General features: G+C 42.9%; 1 protein-coding gene across 3 annotated transcripts in view; it reads left to right on the forward strand.

Annotated features, from left to right (window-relative positions):
• The window catches only part of LOC103187352 (zinc finger and BTB domain-containing protein 7C), a 72,497-nt gene that overhangs the window by 14,427 nt on the left and 35,876 nt on the right, over positions 1-22,194 (forward strand). The window contains exons 1-2 of one of the 3 annotated variants that reach the window (XM_007906803.2): positions 19,459-19,488; positions 22,025-22,157. The exons of 1 other annotated variant lie outside the window; for it this stretch is intronic. In XM_007906803.2, the coding sequence (XP_007904994.1) occupies positions 22,129-22,157 (29 nt within the window). In that variant the 5' untranslated portion in view covers positions 19,459-19,488; positions 22,025-22,128. Of the gene's footprint in view, positions 1-19,458; positions 19,489-22,024; positions 22,158-22,194 lie in introns of those variants that run through there. One more of the 3 variants, XM_007906802.2, reaches the window with a different exon arrangement.

Raw genomic sequence — 22,194 nt, forward strand, 5'->3', positions numbered from 1 at the left:
GATAGACCTATGTGAATGACTTTACCAATCTTTACCTGATAAATTACTTATAACTTTAGGAGTTGGATTTAGTCTGATAACTTTGGGTCTGTAGTTACAACCTCATTTTATCCTCATCAAATTGTATTAACCAGACCTTATGTTGCATACCCACCTAGTACCAGTGAGTCACTTAACAGTGGAGGGCTTGGGCAACATCTTGGCAGTCCCGTCACAAACCTTAATGCAGTGTCCTACTGAGCTTGCTCCAGAGTGAAGGTTAATGAGTAGTGTATCTTACATTGTCGGGTGCGATCTAAAGATTGGCGGGGTAGAACGATTGAGCTAGAGAGTTCGAGTTTCGTAGAGCAGTGGTTGAGGTAATGCCCCCATCCCCCCCCCCCGCCTTACCCTGGCGATGTATACATTGCGCCTTTATCTCCTGCTCCTCTCTTCCCATCGCTCACTCATCACTATCTCATGCTTTGTACAAACTTGTGAGAGCAGCGTGAAGAGTGACTGGAAAAGAGACAGAGTGGTATGTTGAGGCAGCAAGGGAATGACAGGAAGTAGCGCCACTAATATTCGTATCCTCCCACCCCCCACACCTCTGCCTCTGGCTGAAAACACGCCTGCTGAGGATGGGGTGAGGATGAAGGACAAGGAGAAATTCAGAACCAGCTGAGCAATGGGGTTGGGTAGCAGTGCGTGGTGTCAGCAAGTTAGAGAGGTAGGGAAGGGATAAGGCATGAAGTGATTTATAAGTGATCTTGAAATCGATCTGTTCTGCAATAGCCAGTGGAGCCTGGCAATGGCTGAGATTATGGGTGGTGCAGTTTTGAATCAATTGAATTTATGAATGGGTGAGCTGAGGAGACCAGCAAGGAAGGCACTCAGAAAACTTGAGGCAGGAGGTGACGAAAATGTGGATGAGGGTCTCTGTCTGCTGTGTTGGAAGTCAGGTTTGATCGGATATAGATCATTCAGTTTATTGTCTGTGTATTGTTTCTCTTAACATAAGCTACTCTTCTACTTGTTCCTCTCCCCCCTCCACCCCACTTCCTTAAATACTTCTGTTTTCGATCATTCAGTTTTAAAATTAACTAATAATAATAATAATCCTTGCATTTGATATAGCGCTTTTCACGTCTTCTAGACGTCTCAAAACACTTCACAGAAAATCCTGTAAAGTGAATTGACTGTATATTTGTGGGCGTCAGCTTCAACAATTGAATTCCATGTTTTATTCTCCATCTGTGAAAATATTTATTATCCAACCTCCCCTTTATTATTTTTTACTAAACAATTCAATAAAATGATTTTAAAAAAATACAAAGAAAAGAAAAACTTAGGCAAACATGAGTTATATCGTTCACATGCATCAGATAACAGAACTGAAGCTGAGCAATGTGGGGGAGAAGTGACAGGCAAACAGAGACGAGTGTGAGAGGACACGGGATTCAGAATTCTGGATGATCTGTATCTTATGAAGGAAGGAACTGGGAAATCCAGCAAGCAGGGTGCTTGACTAGCTGAGCCTGGAGATGATGAAGGTGTGCATGAGGATCTCAGCAGCTTGTGAGGAAAGTTAGTGGTGCATGTTGTGGGGGTTAGAGAAATCAGACAGATTTTCGATATAAGGTTTGGTTGGGGGGTGAACAAGTCACTGAGGTTCTGCACCTTGTACCCTGTGGGGGGTGCCCTGTGGGGGGTGTTGCCTGTGGGGAGGGGGGGATGCCCTGTGGTTGTGGGGTGGTGGGGGGGGCACTGTGGTGGGTTGCCCCCGAGGCGGGGGGGGGGGGGGGTTAGGGTGTTTTAGGGTTCTGTGCTGCCATCAGTAGTGCCCTAGAATACTGCGGAACCTGGCTCAAGAGCTGGGTTACCAACACTGCCAATTTGGGGGATTATTGGCCAGGACACCAGGAGAAAACCCCTTCTCAGGGATCTGAAATTCCACCAGGTTTATGCTTGAAACCATTATCTTAGAATTAATAAAATTGTTAAATTTAGTTTTAATCTGGTTTAGCTGCTGGTTTTCTTTAGTTCTAAAGAACAGGATTCCAAATTTAGACTGAATTAAAACATTTTCAGAAATTTAAAAGTGGTTTTGCAGGCTATCAGAATTTCTGCTCTTAATTATAATCATAATCATGTACCAATTAATGTATCTGTTTGAAGGAAATCACACTTAAACCAAACCTGCCTGAACATCTTGCTCAGAATTCTGTTACTTTCTACAGTTACGCAAGTTCAGTCTGTGCAATTTCTGTTTAGTTATTCAAGAAGGAACTTACTTTTTAAGCACTTCATCACATCAAACATACTTCACAGTAATTATGGAGTCATGGGCAGTGACTGTTTTTGTAAGTAAATTCTATAGCCAACATGCACGTGGTTTTGTTCATGTACTACTTCTGAGTTGTTTCATTTTGCTGTTGTAAACACTTGAATGTTTCCAGTTTGAAAATCCTACACTTCTCATTTAGTTGACCATTTGATGCATTTTGCATTGTTACCTTAGAATCATAGATTGTTCAAGTACAGAAGCAGGCTATTCAGATAACCCAATCTCTGATGGTAATTTTTCTGCAAATCAGCCACCTAAAATAATCCCTCTCTTTCTCACTCCCCTTTACCATTTGATATTCTTTGTTTAAACTGCACAAACCTCTCCTATCTGCCCACAGTACCAGGAGACTTCCTTTATGAAAGTAGTCAACAACAATAATAATAATAATCATCCTTGAATTTGATATAGCGCTAATCACGTCTTCTAGACGTCGCAAAGCGCTTCACAGAATATACTGTAAAATAAATTGACTGTATATTTGTGGATGAAACGCAGTAACCAATTGCGCACAGCAGTATCCCACAAACAGTCGTGGATTGAAAATGACCAATTTATTATTGTTTTGTTTTTTGGAGGGATTATTATAAGACGTGTGGAATAAGGAAAATTGCCCAAGGTTTCGTCCTGTCTGGAATTGAACCCGGGTGTCTCGCTTGCAAGGCGAGTGCTCTAATCACTGAGCTACAGGACTTCAGAACAATATTCTCTCTATCTGTGACCAGGATTCTCTCTGCCTCCTTGTTCTTCTTGATCTCTCTGCCTCCTCCCGCACTCCATCATTCTCTACCATCTCAACTCTCAGCTCCACCTTCATAGTTTTGTTCTCTCCTGATTTTACATTGTCTAATGGTTTCTCCTTCTGCACTTGCTCTGTTACGTATAGTGTTTCTTAGAGCTCTATCCTTGTTACTCCTTTTTTATATCTGCAAGCTCGTGCTTGGCAATGTCCTCACCTTTATCTTTAAATCCCTCCACAACTGCCCCCCCTCCCCCCACCTCACTGACCTCTCTCCTCACCACAGTGCCCGTTGCCTTCGCTCCACCGGTTCTGGCCTCCTCCTTGTCCCCCGAATCCTCCGCTCCACCGTCGGTGGCCGTGCCTTCAGCCACTATGCCCCGAGGCTCTGGAACTCCCTTCCTCACTTACACAGAGGCTCTCCTACTTGGTTCCAGTCAACGTCTTGTCACCACAGGGATCGACAGCATCAAATTACTTGGATACATACTCCACCTTGCAGTGTTTGAGTGAAACCTCAGTGTTTTGTTTGACTCTCAGCTGTCCTTTAAACCTTACATTCGTGCTCTGGCCTGCTCAACTCTCCACCTCTGTAACATTGCCTCTACCACTACCTCTTCCCTCGGGATGTGGAAGATGCCATATAAATGTAAATTTGCATTAATTTGAGCCTTTTTAAAATGACTTAATTAACAAAATTGACATTTTAATGGGAATAAGCCTTGCATTTTAAATTAAACCTATAATGCTGAAACGGCTCAAAGCGCTTCACGGGAAATTGTCAAACAGGATTTGTAGGCAAATTTGATAGATGCTTCAAAAATTGGAATACTGAAAGTGGCAAACAGGAGAGTGGTGAGTAAAGATCCCATTTCATGATCCTACTGGAAAACATCAGCACAAACTTGATGACAGTATGGCTCATTTTGTAGTATTTTATGATTAAATTTGGTATTTTTGAAAAAGGTATGATCATAAAAGGTATAAAGAATATAACTAATGAAGAACAAATAATTGTGCTCTGGATCTATTAATATGAGCGGGGTGGCATTGACTGAGAATGGAAGAGCATCAAGTGGTGTGTGGCGCTATTATACTGGAATGTAATTCCCTCCTGTATTCTGTGCAATCTCCAAAAAGCACTCCACCAGTGAGATGTTTTCATTTTCCAGACACACTCTGTTATAACTTCAATGAGAACAATGGCTCCATCAGTGCAAATGGTTCGCACAGTTCAGGTCAGCTTTGGCTATATATTCCGACTTGTAGATGGATCTTGTTTATTTCAGCCTGGCTTAGTGGTAGCGCTCTCACATCTTGAGTCAAAGGGTTGTGAGATCAGGCTCATCTGACACTCCAATACAACATCAATACAGTGGGGGTTGCAGTTGGAGGTGCTAGCCTTCGGATAAGACATTAAACCGGGGTACCAACTGCCAGTTCAGGTGGAGGTCAAAGATCCCTTGGCACTATTCGAAAAGAGAAGGAACTTTCTCCTGGTGTCCTGGCCAGCAAATCCCTCAAAATAAAATTGGTTATTCACTTAATGGCCGTTTATGGGACACTGCTCTGCACAATTGGCTGCTGCGTTTGCCAACAAATACACATTCAAATTTTTTTTACAGTATATTCATATGAAGTGCTCTGAGATGTCTCGATTTAATAGAGGTTTTCAAAATTATGAGCCGTTTTGATAAGAGTAGATAGGGAGAAACTGTTTCCACTGGCAGGTGGGTCAGTAACTAGATTTAAGATGGCAAAAGAACCAGAGGGGAGATGAGGAGAATTCTTTTTAAGAGTTGTTACTGTCTGGAATTATTTATTATGACAGTATTCAGTTACAATTTGTAGTTCAACAGCCCCTTTCACGATAATGTCTTTAAGAGCTTTTTGAAGATGGTGGGTATCACCGAGCTGGGGGAGGACGATTATGGAGTGAGAGCTTGAGGATTTATACCAAAGATTGTGAATGAATTATTTGGTCATTCCAATCTGGTGACACCTCTATAAAGTCTGATATAAACAGTAACACCTATATATTGTCTGATATTAACAATGAAAGCTCTATATAGTCTTATGTTAACAATTAAACCTCTATATAGTCTGATATAAAAAGTGACACCTCTATATAATTTTCATATTAGTGATGCCACTATATTGTTTGATATTATCATTGACACCTCCATCAATTCTCCATATAAGTTGGTCATTCACTGTGTCTGCACAAAAATAGTGCTACACAATAGCAATTACTTGTGAAGCTTGAGATAATTGACGTGATAAGGTGGTACTGTATAAAATTGCAAGGTTTATTTTCTCAACCCACTCTCATTTCCCATTTGAATTTGAAGGAATTGGGCGGCTCTCTATAAAAGCCACAAATGAACCCACAGCAAAATTGGCACCTTGAAGATTAGATTCACGAAGCTGCAATCTGTTGGAAGGGCTATGTTGACCGTTTATGGGTGCGTGCCTGCTAGTATAATAAATAATGATGATCCTTGCATTTGTATAACATCTATAATGTTGAAACCACTCAAAAGCGCTTCACAGGAAATTGCTGTCAAGTGTAGTGACTATTTGTAAACAAAAGTAGCTACCAATTAGGATGATGATTCATAAAAGCCACAACACCATAAACATGTATAGGACTGTAGAAGGCCATTCGGCTAATCTGTACCAGCTCCCTCAAGAGCATTCCTTTCAGTCTCGCTTACCTGCCCATTCCCCATACCCATGTAGATGACTCTTAAGATATCTGACGACAATTAATTCCCTCTTGAAGTCCAATATAAATTTTGCCTCAACACTGCTCCCAGCAGGGCCTTCCATATCTCTGTGAATAAAAAAATTATAATAATATTAATAATCTTTGATATAGCACTTTATCACCTCATTGAGACATCTCAAAGCGTCTCACAGTTATCTGTAAAGTGAATTGATTGTATTTTGTGGGCCAAATCTGGCAGCCAATTGTGCACAGCAGTGATCTACAAACAACACAACAACAAAATTACATTATAGAGCGCCCTTCACGTCGGGAGGACATCCAAAAGCGCTGACCAGTCAGGTGTCTTGGCCCGAGCATGGGGGAGGGATGGTGCAGGGGCGAGGGAAGGCAGAGGGGTGGGAGGGAGACCAAAGGCACGATCGAATAGAAGGCTCTTGAGATCGGCCTTGAAGGAGGCAAGGGAACAACAACAAGATTCCATTTATAGAGCGCCTTTCACGTCGGGAGGACGTCCCAAGGCGCTGTACAGTTGGGTCAGGACCCGAGCATTGGGGGGGAAATGGTCAGGGTGAGGGGAGGGAAGGGAGGGAGCGAGGAGGGGTAGAGAGTCGAGAGGGGAGCTGAAGGCACGGTTAAAGAGAAAGCTCTTGAGACCGGCCTTGAAGGAGGAAAGGGAGGAGGCGGCGAAGGCACTGGGGGATAGAGTTCCAGAGCCAGGAAGCGAGGAGAAGGGGCCGTGGGATGGAGTTCCAGAGTGTGGAGGCAGAGAGGCTGAAGGCCCGGCCACCGTTGGTAGGGCGAGTCGGGCGGGAGACATGAGCAGACCGGAGCCCGCTGAACAAAGGGAGCGGGCAGGTTAGTAGGGAGTCAGCAGGTCAGAGAGGTAGGGGCAAGGCCATGGATGGCCTTAAAAGTGAGGATTGAGTGATATGAAGTGATTATTACCCCAAAAAGCAATCCGACAATTGACCAACATTGGATTCCTACTTATTCCTAGGTAAACAGAGGTGTGTGGAGTAATGAAAACTTGCCAAACATTTCACCCTATCCGGGAATCGAAACCAGATCCTCTTGCTTGCAAGGCGAGCGCGCTAACCACTATGCTACAGGACTCCACATCTCTTATCTTTGAGGTATGGAGATGCAAACTCCTAAACTCGAAATTCTCCCATTTGCTCATATCTGAACTCCCAAACTCAAAATTCTCCCATCTAACTGTCTTAAATTAATGTTCACTAATTATTGAGTCACCGATCAGTGGAAATACTTTCTACCTATTGAGTTTATCAAAAGCTTCATAACTTTTGAAGACCTCTATCAGGTCACTCCTCAACTTTCTTTGTTCCAGTAAAGGCTCTGCATCCCCTCTTTTACCTAATGTGGTGTGACCAATACTAGATAGTATCTTTTAAATGCAATCATTTAATGACAAGTTTACATTTTTTCGTAAGCATAACAAAGCAGGAAATGATATCAATGATGAAAACCAATCAGAGATCTGCCATTTTAGCTAGATTAGCCAGCCCACACACAGAGAGCAAACAAACTGCGCACGTGCACAATGAATGGGGTCTTTATAAGCAAATTTCACACTACAGTAAAGCATGTATTAATGAGCCTATACCTTAAGCTTTTATCATTCAAAATTACAGAATCATCATTAAAATGTGTTTTGAAATCCTCATTTCTTCTTCATAATGGAAGCGCATACAACTTGCTAAAACCCCTGGCTTGGATTCTGCTTTAGCTGAGATCCAGCGTTTTAAGGACGTCCTCCCGACATGGAAGGCGCTATACAAATGTCATTGTTGTTTCTGAGCATCAAAACCTACCTTTCCACTAGCTGGAGATGCTGCTTGCCCTGCTTACATGTAGGGGAGACATCACTGACATCTTTAGAATACCGTAATTTTGACTCCATTAATACTTTTTGGCATTTTGCTAAGTGAAATTGATTTGCTCATTACAGTGTGTTCTGAGGTTTTGAGCTGCTCTTTCTCCCAAACTTCTGCACAAAACAGCAAATTACCATTATTTGTCACCATTCCTCTTTCTACTCTAAATTTTCAGTGTGCGGCGTGGGTGCCACAGCCATCTGGCAGGAAACTGCAGTCAACAATCTAATTAAACTGAGCTGTGTGTGCTGATATCCACAAGCCATTTATTAAAGTTGTTGAGTATTTTTTTAATGGTGTTTTTTATGTTTAGTGGAAGTACGTCTCTCCCCTCTTAGAAATCTTTATAAAGCAAGGATAAAGAGCACTGCCCAACCAAAACTTTCCATTATTATAGCTGCCTTTGGCAGTGCATTGGCTGAGAATTGTGGTTTTAAAAATCCATTGTGGAGTCATGAAATTTAGTGGTTAGCACACTCGTTCACAGTTTGAAACTTTAGGCAAGATTCGTTATTCCACACACCTCTGTTTACCCAACAGTAGTTAGGAACCATTGTTAGTCGATTGGTGGATTGCTTTCTGGGCGTAATAATCCCTCAAAACAAATTTAGTCACTCAATCCACAACTCTGTGTATGCAATCGGCTGCCATGTTTTGCCCGCAAAATATGCAGTCAATCCAATACAATATATTCTGTGATGCGCTTTGAGACATCTCAATGACATGATGAGCCACTATATAAAATGCAAGACTTATTATTAATTTGCCTCTGGTTAAGGAATTTTTTAAAAAAATCTATTTTTGCCAAAAATTACCAAGGAAGGAATTAAATGGTTCAGAGGGACCTGATGTAAAAAGGGTTACTGTAGAGGAATAGACTATTTCTACTGTTTAGTGAATCAACAGACTGCAAAGAAAAAAAATTAAACAAGAGCTTGGAAGCAAAGCTCTTATTTTCCAAGCTCTTATTTAATAATCCTATATAATCCTTGCATTTGATATAATAATAATCCTTGCATTTGATATAGTGCCTTATCATGTCTTTGAGATGTCTCAAAGAGCTACACAGAATATACCGTAAAGTGAATTGACTGTATATCTTGCCATTTGCGCACAGCAGTGTCCCACAAACTCATGATTTTTAAAAATGTTTAATTTTTTTTTGAAGGTTCATTAACCCGAGAAAAGACAAATAACAGCCAGGTTCCTACTTACTGCTAAGCTTAGGATGGCTGGAATGTGGAATTTTGTGCCACAAAATGGTGTTGGAACAAAGACCATCAATTATTTTAAAAGTGAATGAGATAGGTGCTCACAGAGAGGAATGCAATAGGATATGGTGGAGTGAATAGGAGAGCAGGATTAGCCTAGATGGAGAGAAACACCAGTACAGACTTGATGGGCTGAATGACCTGTTTCCATACTATAAAAACACAACTCTGACTTGCCTCAAGAAAATGTAGTATCTGTGCCAAGCGGACATCAAGAGAGTGAGACAATTGGCACAGAATCAAAGGTGATTGTAGTTCCAATACCCCCTTCCCCCCACAATAAAGCCATTGATAGCAGCTGGAATAAATCTTGACCATCACCTTCTGTGGTCATGCAGCCCTTTTCCATTCATTATATCGGTTTGTTTCTTTCTTACTTTCAAGAAAGTGAGATAAACTCACTTTTTAAAAATTGAATGTAGCTTAAATTCTTAGTTTACACATGTAAAGTGATGTTTTTATTGAGAAACAATCTGAATTATATTATTACAAATTTTTCTCCTCTTCACTCATTCTTAATTAGTGTCATAGTGTCTTGTGCGCGCGTGACTCTCTCCCTCTCTTTTTACATTCATTTTCTTTCTAATATCAAAAGCAACATACAAATTCACCAAAGACATCAATTAGTCGATTGATTGTTGTTACACGGATTAGCTGGCTGGCTGATCTCCACCACAGTCACTGCACTCATTCAATTTAGGACTTAAATTCTTTGTCCACACTTTGAACAAATTCAGTTGAGTAGAGCTTAAAATTAGAAACAAAAATGATTTCTCATCATGAAATATCTCAAATATTTGAAAGTACACCACTTGGATGTTCCCATCATTCTGGTGAATAATGTGAAGTGTCTCCCTTCTGCAAACGGGTGTATCTGAGGTGTGGCAGGAACATGGTGGCAATGTTCTCACACATTTAATGCTGAACTCTGACAATACTTCAGTCGACAAGCTGCCGAAACCCTTGTCCATGCCTTGGTCTTGGCTGGACTACTCAAACACCCTCCACTATTCACAAAATTCAACTCAACCAAAACTCCGCCGCCTGCATTCTCACCCACACTAAACTCTTCACCCTGATTACCCCAGTCCTTGCCCAGTCCCATTCCACTGGCTCCCTGTCATAGAACGGCTCGAGTTCAAGATCCTCACTCAAGTGTTTAAATCCCTCCATGTCTTAGCATGTCTTAGCATCCCCCTATCTGTCCAAGCTACCCGCTGCCTCTGGTCTACTGGCTCTGATCTCCTCCATGTCACTCGAATCCTCCGCTCTACCATCGGCAACCGTGCCTTCAGCCACTATGCCCCGAAGCTATGGAACTCAATCCCTTCACCTTGACCCTCTTTCCCCATTTTCAGGTTGCGCCTGAAGACCTTCCTGTTCGATTGTCCCTTTGGTCACCTTCCCCCTCCCCCTGGCTGGGCATTGTTAAGCGCTCTGGGATGCTGCCCTGGGTGGAGGGCACTATATAAATGCAAGTTGTTGTTGTTGAGATGTGTCGCAGGGTATCTCCCATCCACAAATTCTCACTCATATACCCACTCAGTTCATTTTGGCACCAAATAGTTACTTAATTCCCTCTTAAATTTGTTTTTGCAATCTGCCTCTGAGATATCTATTCCATATTCACTGTGAATATGTGGGGAAAAAATGTATAAAGTAACATAAGGTAGTTTAAAGTAGCATCCCCTCAATGCTGCCATACTTTTCACCACACTTATACCCTGTTCGTCATTCAACTTGATTCAGGTGTTCATTCTTTACTTTGAGTCAGAAGGATGTGGGTCCAAATCCCGTGTTGTAGCTTTTCCAGGCTGGCGCTCCACTGCAGTACTGGGGAAATGCTGCATTTCTAGAGGGGCTATCCTGCGTACGTTAAACCATCTGCCTGTTCAGGTGAACGTTAAAGATCCTTGGAAAGAGAAGTGAGTTTTTCCTAGTATGCTGGTCATTGGTCATCAGATAAAATTGATCACTTCACAGCTATTTGTGCAAAATGCTACACACAAAATAGCCGCTGCATTCGCCTACAAATGCAGTCAGGAAAAACACTTTACACTAAAAACTCTGTGAAGCATTTTGAGACATTTTGATGTGATAAGACATCAAATAAAAGGGTTTTATTCATTCTATCAGCAGTTTTACGTTTTGAAACAATGGCTGATGTTTTGCGAGTGGTGAGATAATTTCTCAGTAACAAGGGGCTTCTGTTACTGAAATTAGAAATTTAAGTGACAAACTATTAAATAAGATATTAAAGGGGAGGTTAGAAAAACTATCTACACAGAGGGTTGTTGAAATGTGGAATTCTCTGTTACAAACTGGTTTGAAGTAGAATCTCTTTGCAAGGACATGAGAAAGATGTTGAAAGAGAAGGAATAATGAGGAGTGTGGGATACAGGTGGGAGAATAGGATTTGAGTAGGTGGCTTATGTGGAGCAAGGCATCAGCTCAGGGTTGATGGGCTAAATGGGTTATTTCTGTGCTGTATCATTCTGCGATTCTTGAGACACACCTTGTGCAATAATATTTCTATGCTCCTGGCCAGCGATTCAGATATTGTGCAATTTTACTCTTGATTTACTGACTGCCAAATTGAGCCTGAGAACACAATTTCATCATGTTGCTTGAAAAGATCAGCATTTTTAAAAAATAAAAAGAACATAAAAGGCATCTGTAGAATTGAGTGTGTGGTACATGCTACTACTATCTGTTGAAGTGGCCAAATCTGCTTGTGATTTCTTCATTGGTTTCCCAGTCTGGAGGGCAGGAACCCTCCTGGAGGAAGGAAGCAGTGCTGAATCTACTTCTGGGAAATGAAGTGGGGCAAGTGGAGCAGGTTTCAGTAGGGGAACATCTGGACAACAGTGATCACAACATCATTAGGTTTAGAGTACTTATGGAAAGGGACAAGGAACAATCAATGGTGAAGATACTCAACAGGAAGAGGGATAATTTCAGTGAGTTAAAAAGAGACCTGACCAAGGTGGAATGGAAAGATTAGCAGGTAAAACAGCTGACGAGCAATGGGAAGCCTTCAAGGAGGAGATAGTTCGGGGACAGAACAAATATATTCCCACAAAGGTAGGGAATAAAAGTAGGGCATCCAAACCTCCATCGATGAATAAGGAAATTAGGAATAAAATAAAACAGAAAAAGGAGGTTTATGATAAATGTCAGGTCCTAAATACAGAAGATAATTAAATAGAATATAAAAAGTACAGAGGAGAACTGAAAAAGGAAATAAGAGGGGCAAAGAGGTTGTATGAGAAAAAATTAACAGGTAAAAGGGAGCCCTAAAGTAATTTATAAGCATATAAAGAATAAAAGATTAGTCAAAGGCAGGGTGGGTCCAGTTAGAGTGTGGAGGCAGAGGGCATAGCTGACGTACTGAATGAGTACTTTGCATCTGTCACAAAAGAAGAGGATGCAGCTAATAAAACAGTATTGGAGGAGAGGGTAGAGAAATTGGATAAGATAAGAATAAACTGAGAGGGGGTACTAAAAAGGTTGTTGGTGCTCAAGGTAGATAAGTCACCCAGTACGGACGAGATGCATCCTAGGTTACTGAGGGAAGTAAGGGTGGAAATAATGAAGGCTCTGGCCACAATCTTTCAATCCTCCTTGGACACTGGGTTGGTGCCAGAGGACTGGAGGATTGTAAATGTTACAGAAGGGTAAACTAGTCAGCCTAATGTCAGTAATGGGGAAACTTCTAGAGACTATAATTCAGAACAAAATAAATTTTCACTTAGAAAAATATGGGTTAGCCAACACGGATTTGTTAAAGGCAAACCGCCTTCCACCACCTCTGGAGCATCGCCAGCTTACGGCACTGCCTCACCCCTCACGCTGCTGAAACACTGGTCCACGCCTTTATCACCTCAAGGCTGGACTACGGGAACTCTCCTTGTCGGCCTTCCCGGCCCTCCCTCCACAAGCTGCAGGTCATTCAGAACTCTGCAGCTCGTGTACTGTCCTGCACCCACATCACTCCCACCCTCGCTCGCCTCCACTGGCTTCCAATCCCCCAGAGGATCGAATTCAAGATCCTCATCCTCACCTACAGGTCCATTCACGGCCTCGCTCCCTCCTACCTCTCCGACCTACTATTCCCCTACTTACCTGCCCGTACCCTCCGTTCCTCTGGCTCTGGTCTGCTCCACATCCCCCGCCCCAACCGCTCTACCATCGGTGGCCGGGCTTTCAGCCTCTCAGCCCCAAGGCTCTGGAACTCCATCCCTCAGTGCCTTCGCCGCCTCCTCCCTTTCCTCATTCAAGACCTTTCTCTTCAACCGTGCCTTCAGCTCCTCTCTCGACTCTCTACCGCCTCCTCGCTCCCTCCCTTCCCTCCCTTCACCCTGACCAGTTCCCCCCTGCTCGGGTCCTGACCGAACTGTCCAGCGCCTTGGGACGTCCTCCTGATGTGAAAGGCGCTCTATAAATGCAAATCTTGTTGTTGTTGATAGAGTTTTTTGATGAAGTAACGGAGAGGGTGGATAAAGGTGTGTATTATATGGATTTTCAAAAGGCGTTTGATAAAGTTCCGCATTAGACACCTATAAGCAAAATAAAAACCCATGGTATTAAAGAGACAGTGGCAGCATGAATACAGAGGGCAGAGAGTGGTTGTTTTTCTGACTGGAATGAAGTGTGCAGTGGGTCGGTATTGGGACCACTGCTGTTTTTGATCTATATTATGTACCTGGACTTGGGTACAGGGAGGACAATTTCCAAGTTTGCAGATGATACTAACCTTGGAAAAGTAGTGAATAGTGAGGAGGATAGTAGCAGAATGCAAGAGGATATAGACAGACTGGTAAAATGGGCAGATACATGACAGACAAAGTTTAATGTGGATAAATGAGAAGGGATGCATTTTGGGAGGAGGAGTGAGGAGAGGCAACATAAGCTGATGGTAGAATCTTAAAGGGGGTGAAGGAACAGAGAGACCTGGAGGTTTATATAAGTAATTCTTTGAAGGTGGTAGAACAGGTAGATAAAGCTGTTAAAAAAGCACAATGGGAAACTAGGCTTTATAAATAGGGTCACAGAATACAAAAGTCGGGAAGTTATGATGAACCTTTATAAAACACTGGTTAGGCCTCAGCAAGAGACTGTGTTCAGTTCTGGGCCCCGCACTTTAGGAAGGATGTCAAGTCTTTGGAGAGGGTGCAAAGGAGATTGACTTGGATGGTACCAGGAATGAGGGACTTCAGTATCAGGAGAGGCGAGAGACACTAGGATTATTCTCTTTGGAGCAGAGAAGATTAAGAGGAGACTTAATAGAAGTTTTCAAAATTATGAGGGGATTCGATCGGGTGAACAAGGAGAAACTATTCCCGCTGGCGGGTGGGTCGGTAACCCGAAGACACCGATTTAAAATAGATATTAAAAGAAACAGAGGTGAGGTGAGGAGAAATTTTTTCACATAGCAAGTTGTTGGAATCTGGAATGCATTGCCTGAAAGGGTGGGGGAAGCCGATTCGATTACAACTTTTAAGAGAGAAGCAGATAATTACTTGGGAAGGACAAGTTTTCAGGGGCTATGGAAAGAGACCGGGCACAGACACAATGGGCCGAATGACCTCCTGTACTGAATAATTCTATGATTCTAGGATTTCTATGAGCTGCAAAAGTGCTGCCGCCAAATATTATTGAAAACACAGAGTCATCAATTCTAATGACCCTTTTAACATTTTTCATTATTTGATAAAAATAAAATGCCTATTAACTTCACTGTTTTTTTTATGGCCAGTTAGAAATTAAAAACCTCTTTTTGGTGGGGATTATTGTAGGTCGTGGGTTTGAGCCCTACATCACAATATGAGCTCACAGTCTAGGCTGCCTCATTATGGGTCCATAAGTCTGAATGTTCAGCACCTTGGGATGTCCTACCTCACAAACCACCAGCAGTATATCTGCACAAACGGCTTCTCCTCCCGCTCTCACCCGCGGGGTACCCCAAGGATCCATCCTTGGCCCCCTCCTCTTCCTGATCTACATGCTCCCTCTTGGGGATGTCATCCGCAGACATGGCGTACATTTCTACATGAATGCAGATGACACCCACCTCTCTTTGTGACCCCCAGTCCCATGATGTTCTGTCAGCCTGCCTGTCAGATCTCAGGGGCTGGATGAGCAGAAACTTCCTTCAGCTGAACGTTGACAAGACGGAAGCCATACTCTTTGTCTCTCGTCAACGTCTAAAATCCCACGGCTCTCACTACCTCCACCTACCCGACCTCCCCCTAGAACTCTCAGAACCCGTACGCAACCTAGCGTCAGGTTCGACGCCCAATTTGTGGAGTCCTGTAGCTCAGTGGTTAGAGCACTCGCTTTGCAAGCGAGAGACCTGAGTTCAATTCCAGGCAGAGGGCGAAACCTTGGGCAAGTTTCCTTACTCCACACAGAGCCTAATAATAATCCCTCCAAAACNAAAAACAATAATAAATTGGTCATTTTCAATCTACGACTGTTTGTGGGACATTGCTGTGCGCAATTGGCTGCCGCATTCGCCCTCAAATATACAGTCAATTCACTTTACAGTATATTCTGTGAAGCGCTTTGGGACGTCCTCCCGACGTGAAAAGCGCTATATCAAATGCAAGGATTATTATTATTATTATAATTATCCTTCCTCCCCCCACATCCGGTCCCTCACCAGAACCGCTTTCCTCCAACTCCGACGCATCGCCCGTCTCCACCAATATCTCTCCCCAAAAGCCGTTGAAACCCTGGTCCATGCCTTTGTCACTTCTCGGCTGGACTACTCTAATACCCTCCTCACCGGTCTCCCATCCATTACCATCCATAAAATGCAAATCATTCAAAATTCTGCCGCCTGCATTCTCACCCGCACGAAACTCCGCTCCCCGATCACCCCAATCCTTGCCAGACTGCACTGGCTGCCTATCCCAGAGAGGATCGATTTCAAGATCCTCACCCTTGTATTCAAGTCCCTGTACTCCTCTGCACCCCCCTGCCTCTCTGACCTCCTCTCTCCTCAAAACAGTACCCGTTGCCTTTCTTCATCCTCGTCCCCCTCCTCTGTTCCACCCTCGGCGGCCGTGCCTTCAGCCACTATGCCCCGAGGCTCTGGAACTGCCTTCCTCACTTCCTTCGTCTCGCTCCCTGCCTTCCCATTTTCAGGTCTCTGCTAAAGACCTTTCTTTTCGACTGAGCCTTCGGTCACCTTCCTTCCCCTCCCCCTGGTTCGGTCCCGGGATCCATTACTGTAAAGCGCTCTGAGACGCTGTCTGCCGTGGAGGGCGCTAGATAAATCCAAGTTGTTGTTGTTGTTGTCCTCCCGACGTGAAAGGCGCTATACAAATATAATTTTGTTGTCGTTCTTGTTGCCATCACCATCAGCAATCAGACCTTCAGCCTCTCTGCTCCCACCCTTTGGAACTCCAGCCTAACAGTCCCTTCGCCTTTCTCCTGCCATTGCCTCCTTCAAGGCATGGGTCAAGACCCTCCTTTGACCGAGCCTTTGGTCATCTTCCTACCCTGGTTGCCCTGCAACCCTCCTGAATCCAACCCCTTCTATGTCAAAATCCCTGACTGTCCAGTGCTTTGAGACATCCTCCTGACATGAGAGGTGCTATACAAATGTAATTTGTCGTTGTTGTTGATACTCCAGTGTTGAACTGAGGGGACCATTGCATTATTGGAGATGTTGTCATTCTAATGAGACATTCGACTGAAGGCCTGTTTGCCTCTCTAGTGAGCATTAAAGATTGTGCATATAATCATTTTAATTTATTTTAAGGATGGGTGTGAAATTGGGGTTATTTGAAAACACAAAGTTGCTGTGCTAATAGCAACTTATGTTTAAGACTAAAAATTCAGGATTCATTACAAACTGAAACTAAATCCCTTCATGCCCAGGGAACTCTGACTTGCTTACCCCCCAATCCATTACCAGCTACCTCTGTCCCTTGTGCTCTCTGTTCCATCATCGGTGGATGCGCTTCTAGCCACTATGCCCCGAAATTGAAATACTCTCCTTCAATCCTCCTGTCTTGCCCCCTCTTCCCCACCTTCAGGTAATGCCGGAAGGGCTTCCTTTAGGATCTTGCTTATGGTCACCTCCCCCGGTTTGGCATCGTGCTCCGCCGCTGTCAAGTGCTTGGGACTCTAACCCAGAGCTATATAAATTCAGGTTCTGGTTGTTGTTAAAGATTATGTGAGAGGTTTGGATAAGAAGAACCTTCACCTGATCTCTTCCTTCCAGAATTCTTTCCTTCTCTTGCACCATCTTCTCTTATGCAGCAACCACGTGCTGATCACTTCTTTTTAAAGAGATGTCTTTTTAATGGCAGAATTTAACAAATATAGACAGTGACAGGAGGGGAAAATGTAGTAGCCCACAATATGACAATTATCATGTCACATATCATAATTTGGCTGCCAATATTATAGCAACACTGATCCAAATATATAGTGGGGGATGGATTGGGGAATATTTAACAAAATTATATGCTTAAACAATTAACAGTTGTAAACTGACTATGGTATGCACAACAATATCAATTTACAGTATAAAGCACCTTTTACATCAGCGGGTCATCTCAAAGTGCTTTGCACAGCTGACTTGGAGAGTAAAGAGGGTGGAAAGTTATCTAAAGGTGGTTCTGAAGGCTAGTTTTAAAAGTGGGAAGAGAGGGGTGAGGCGATGAGACCTCTGGTATGAAATTTCATGGAAAGAAGGCAGAATGGCTGAAAGCCTGAGTTCTGGATGGTCTACAGCTTGTGTCGGCAGGAGCTAGGGAGAACGAGTTTGGCAAATTAATGTTGAGTTTACTTTACAACTTTGTGTTGATGGTAACCCTAGGGACAGCCATGCTGTTATAAGCTAAACATGTGGGGGTGGGCGAGAAGGGTAGGAAATGTGTAACAAGTACCACCTTATTCCAAATCACAAATTAAGTATACAGCAGATTCTGGTCTGCTACATGTTCATCAGTGTTCGAGGCCTTTAGCCTTTCTGCCCTATGCTTTGGAACTCCATCCCACAGTCCCTTTGCCTTGTTCGATCCCTTTCCTCCCTCAAGGCCCTTCTCAAGACCTTCCTCTTCCACCGCACCTTCGGTCATCCTCCTACCGCTAACCTCCCTGCCATCCACATCTTCTGAACCCAACCCTCAGCTCAAGTGCAAATCCTTGACTGTCCAGCACCTTGGAATGTCCTTCTAATGTGAAAGGATCTGTGTAGGTGTAAATTGTTGTACTGCTGTCAGTACTGCTATGAATGTGCTCTCTGCCTCTGCTGGCAAAAGCTCAGGGTGCCAGTAGGCTTATGTGTACATTTGTCTCAGAAACGGTCACAATACTTGACAATAATTACCTTTGAAGCACTTTCAAATACAAGTCCAGGTTCTTTTAAGTTGTTTCTGTCCAGTTCAGGGATGTGATGAAAGTACTCAATCTCTACATTGCACTTAAGGAGATAACCATTTCAGATCCTTTTTTTTGTCTTCCCCATGCCCCCATTTTCTTTTTCCTGTACAGTCCATTCCCATTCAACCAAGTAGCAATGCTGCATCACCAAACTATTGACTCAAAGGGTTAACATAATACTGCAGATGCCAACACAGAGCTGCCTCCCTTCTTACAAGTGCTCTATGTTGCAGAGCTTCAGCTGTGTGAAAATGTGTAGGAGAAGCTGAAAAAACATTCTGGCTGAATAAGGGAGCCTGTTGGAGAGGTGGGGGCGTGAGTTAATATCTGCTAGCATGTGGTTAAATCACATTCCTAATTCTGTCTTCTCCTGCAAAGTGCTAAAGGGGCTAGTAGAAAAATGAGAGGTGGGGTAATCCAGTTTTAACTAGCCTGGCAGCAAAAGGGGTGTTTTCCTGGTGTGACTCTAGCACAACTGGCACCAGCTGAAAAGGCTGCAGTGCCACACAAACTGCTCAATGCTCATTGAATATGAGATAAAGGTTTGGTTTTCCTTCGTGTTTCTATTCCCCCAGCTCTTGCTCTGCCTGTTTTGCACTGGCCTGTCACTGGATTACACTGGGCTTGCTCCGCAGTTCACTAGGTAATCAGACTAGAGGAAAGTATTTGACATGGTCTAAAACTCCCAATACATACACACAAATACACACCCTTTTCTGCTACTCAATCATTTGGAACAGTTCAGCCCAACTCATAGAGCTCCTAAGTCAAAACCTTAAATTTGAAATTCCGTTTGCCAATATTTGTCCGTACTATGATCTACAGGAAGATTTTGACCAAAAATAAAGTCGATCGGATGAAATCATTACAACTATTCTTCTTGGACTGGGATAAAACTAAGGTTTTCTATTCATATGCAAGAGATTTTCAGTTGGTTTTCTATTCAATTCAGTGCCAACGCCCTGTATTTTTTTAAATACAGTACTTGAACCAACCCTCTCTTAAACCAGCATTCTCTCGCTGCTGGCGGTGTGCCTTCTCTGCTGGTTGGACAGGTGAGCAGAACAGCAGACTGCTGAACAGTGCTGAATATCTCACACTGTACAGTGCTCAGTCTCTCTGAGGTTAGTGATCTCAACAGTGTGGCATGAATGAGTCTGTGTGCAGGTACCGTTCATACTTTAAGTCCTGTTATTACTCAGCATGTTTCCAACTTTTTTTAGTCAAAATATGTTTTAGCCAAACAAACTTTATGTATTTATTGTCTGAGAGTAAAGAGAAAGAGTGAGCAATATTATTACTAATCCTTACATTTGGATATAGCGACTTATCACGTTGTTGTGATGTCTCGAACCACTTCACGGAATATACAGTAGTGTAAAGTGAATTGACTGTATATTTTGTGGCGAAATGTGGCAGCCAATTGAGCACAGCAGTGACCCACAACTTAGTGACCAAAACGATTTTTTAAGGAATTATTATCCCAGAAAAGTGAAATTACTCTTTCATAGTGCATTGTATTCTGAAATATCTTAAAGGACTGTTCAATAATTATTGTCATGTGTATTGCCTGTTTTACGTGGGGAAAGATGGCAGGTTTTTTGAGTACAGAGATCCTACAAACAATGATGAAATATTTGACCAATTTCTCTGGAGGATTGTTAACCAGGCACCGGGAAAAACTTCATTTTATTTTCCAAAGTTGTCATGGGATCTTTAATGTCCACCTGAACACCAGGAAGGTGGGAACTAGATTTAATGTTTCATCTGAAGGATGGCACCTCCAACAAAGTAGCTTTCCCCTCAGTACTCGACAGGAGTAGGATCTCAGGTTCCTATATGGGCTTGAACTCTTAACTTTCTAACCTAGAAGCGAGTTCCATCAAGCATCTTTCTAATTCCATTCTCATATCATGATTGGACTCCGATTATGTTTATGGCAGAGAATTCTACTTTCTGACTACCCTGTATATATTTTGATTATAATTTTTTAATTAACTTTGTGGTTGTCATTGGCTCAGTTTCTATAGAGACCAGAAGGAATCCACCATAATCAGAACTAGGCCTATTGCTAGTATGAAAAGTGTATGAATATCAGGTCTGGTATGAGTGAATACACGCGTACATGTGTTTGTGTGCACCCCCGCACTCATATATCTTTCTTTTTCCCGACATTTGGCACTGTTAGCTATACTAGTCCATTTGCTTTGCTCCCTCACTTATTCCCCTGGGACTAGAGTCCTGATTCCAATCCTACTTGACCCATCTCCTCCAAAGTCTCCTTTGTCCTCTTGTCCTTGCATGTTCTTCTCTGGAGTATCTCAGGAATGTATCTTTGTTAGAGTGGATAGAGTCAATGTAGAAACATTGGTGAAATAACTGGTGTTCAGCACTTACTCTGGATTTTTTTTTCCCCTAATAACAACTTGAACTTAAAAAAAGCACTTTTCATTCAGGAGGAATGTCTGGGGATGTCTTACTTTACAAAGACAATGGGATCACCAAATGCAGAGTAAAAGAGAGTGATTGAGGTTTGGAGGCAAAGGCAGTTAAGGAGCAAGACAAAGAGAGCATACCACACCAGAGGCATGGTAGGGGACATTACAACTCATTGTCCCTCTCTGAATATTCTGATCCCTAAGCCCTCTGTGTCACCGCCCGACGTCGAGGGCGCTCTATAAATAATAATAATAATAATCCTTGCATTTGATATAGCGCTTTTCACGTCGAGAGGACGTCCCAAAGTGCTTCAAGAACACACTGAATTGACTGTATATTTGTGGGCGAACGCGGCAGCCAATTGCGCAAAGCAATGTCCCACAAACAGTTGTAGATTGAAAACGACCAATTTTTTTTTTTTGTTTTGGAGGGATTATTATTAGGCGTGTGGAGTAAGGAAACTTGCCCAAGGTTTCGCCCTGACTGGAATTGAACTCAGGTCTCTCGCTTGCAAGGCCAGTGCTCTAACCACTGAGCTACAGGACTCTACAAATGCAAATGCAAATTGTTGTTGTTGTTGTTCTGGACAGCGCAGAAGGAGGCCACTCAGCTCATCGTGCCTGTGGCGGCTCTTTGGAAGAGCTACCCAATCAGTCCCACTCCCCTGCTCTTTCCCCATATCCTTGCAAATATTTCCTTTTCAAGTACCTATCTAATTCCCTTTTGAAAGTTGTTATTAAATCTGTTAACACCACCCTTTCAAGCAGTGCATTCCAGACCTTAACAATTCTGTGTAAAACAAATCACCTACCTCCCCTCTGTTTCTATTGCCTATCTTAAATGTAGGTAATGCATCTAAAATATCAGGTAATGCCTTTAGCTGCTAGGTTATGCTTTGTTAGCTGGGCCCCAGATTCAGTTTCCAACATTTCTAATGGGATTTCTCTACCAGTCGTGCAAATGGTAACCTCCATCCAGTAAGCTGAAGCTGCTCCAAGGCAACTGTGCTGGTGCACTTCACTACCAGCCTGAAGTTTCCACAAGTCATTAGGAATTCTAATGGGATTTGTATCAAGGAATCAAGCTAAGCAATACCTCAAACTAGACTTGTTAAAAATACTTGTGACGTCAAGCTGTTTACTGTTGAGGTGTAAGAACTGGAAGACCTTGTCATTAAAACGTTGCCCTCATATTATTTCCTTATATTCATTTGGTTGACAGATTGTCAAGCTGGGACTTCTTGGATCATTCCTGTAGGATCTCATTGGGATAACAGCCATCCGATGCTGGTACTGGTCTAGTGATCTTCATACGTTGGTGAACTAATGTTGTGCAACAGGCTGTGGTCACAAAGGTACAGTAAGAAGCCCTGTTCAGCTTGCACCTCACTG

Source organism: Callorhinchus milii, unplaced genomic scaffold (genome assembly GCF_018977255.1).
Source record: "Callorhinchus milii isolate IMCB2004 unplaced genomic scaffold, IMCB_Cmil_1.0 Scaffold1, whole genome shotgun sequence".
In the NCBI taxonomy this organism is placed as follows: Eukaryota; Metazoa; Chordata; class Chondrichthyes; order Chimaeriformes; family Callorhinchidae; genus Callorhinchus; species Callorhinchus milii.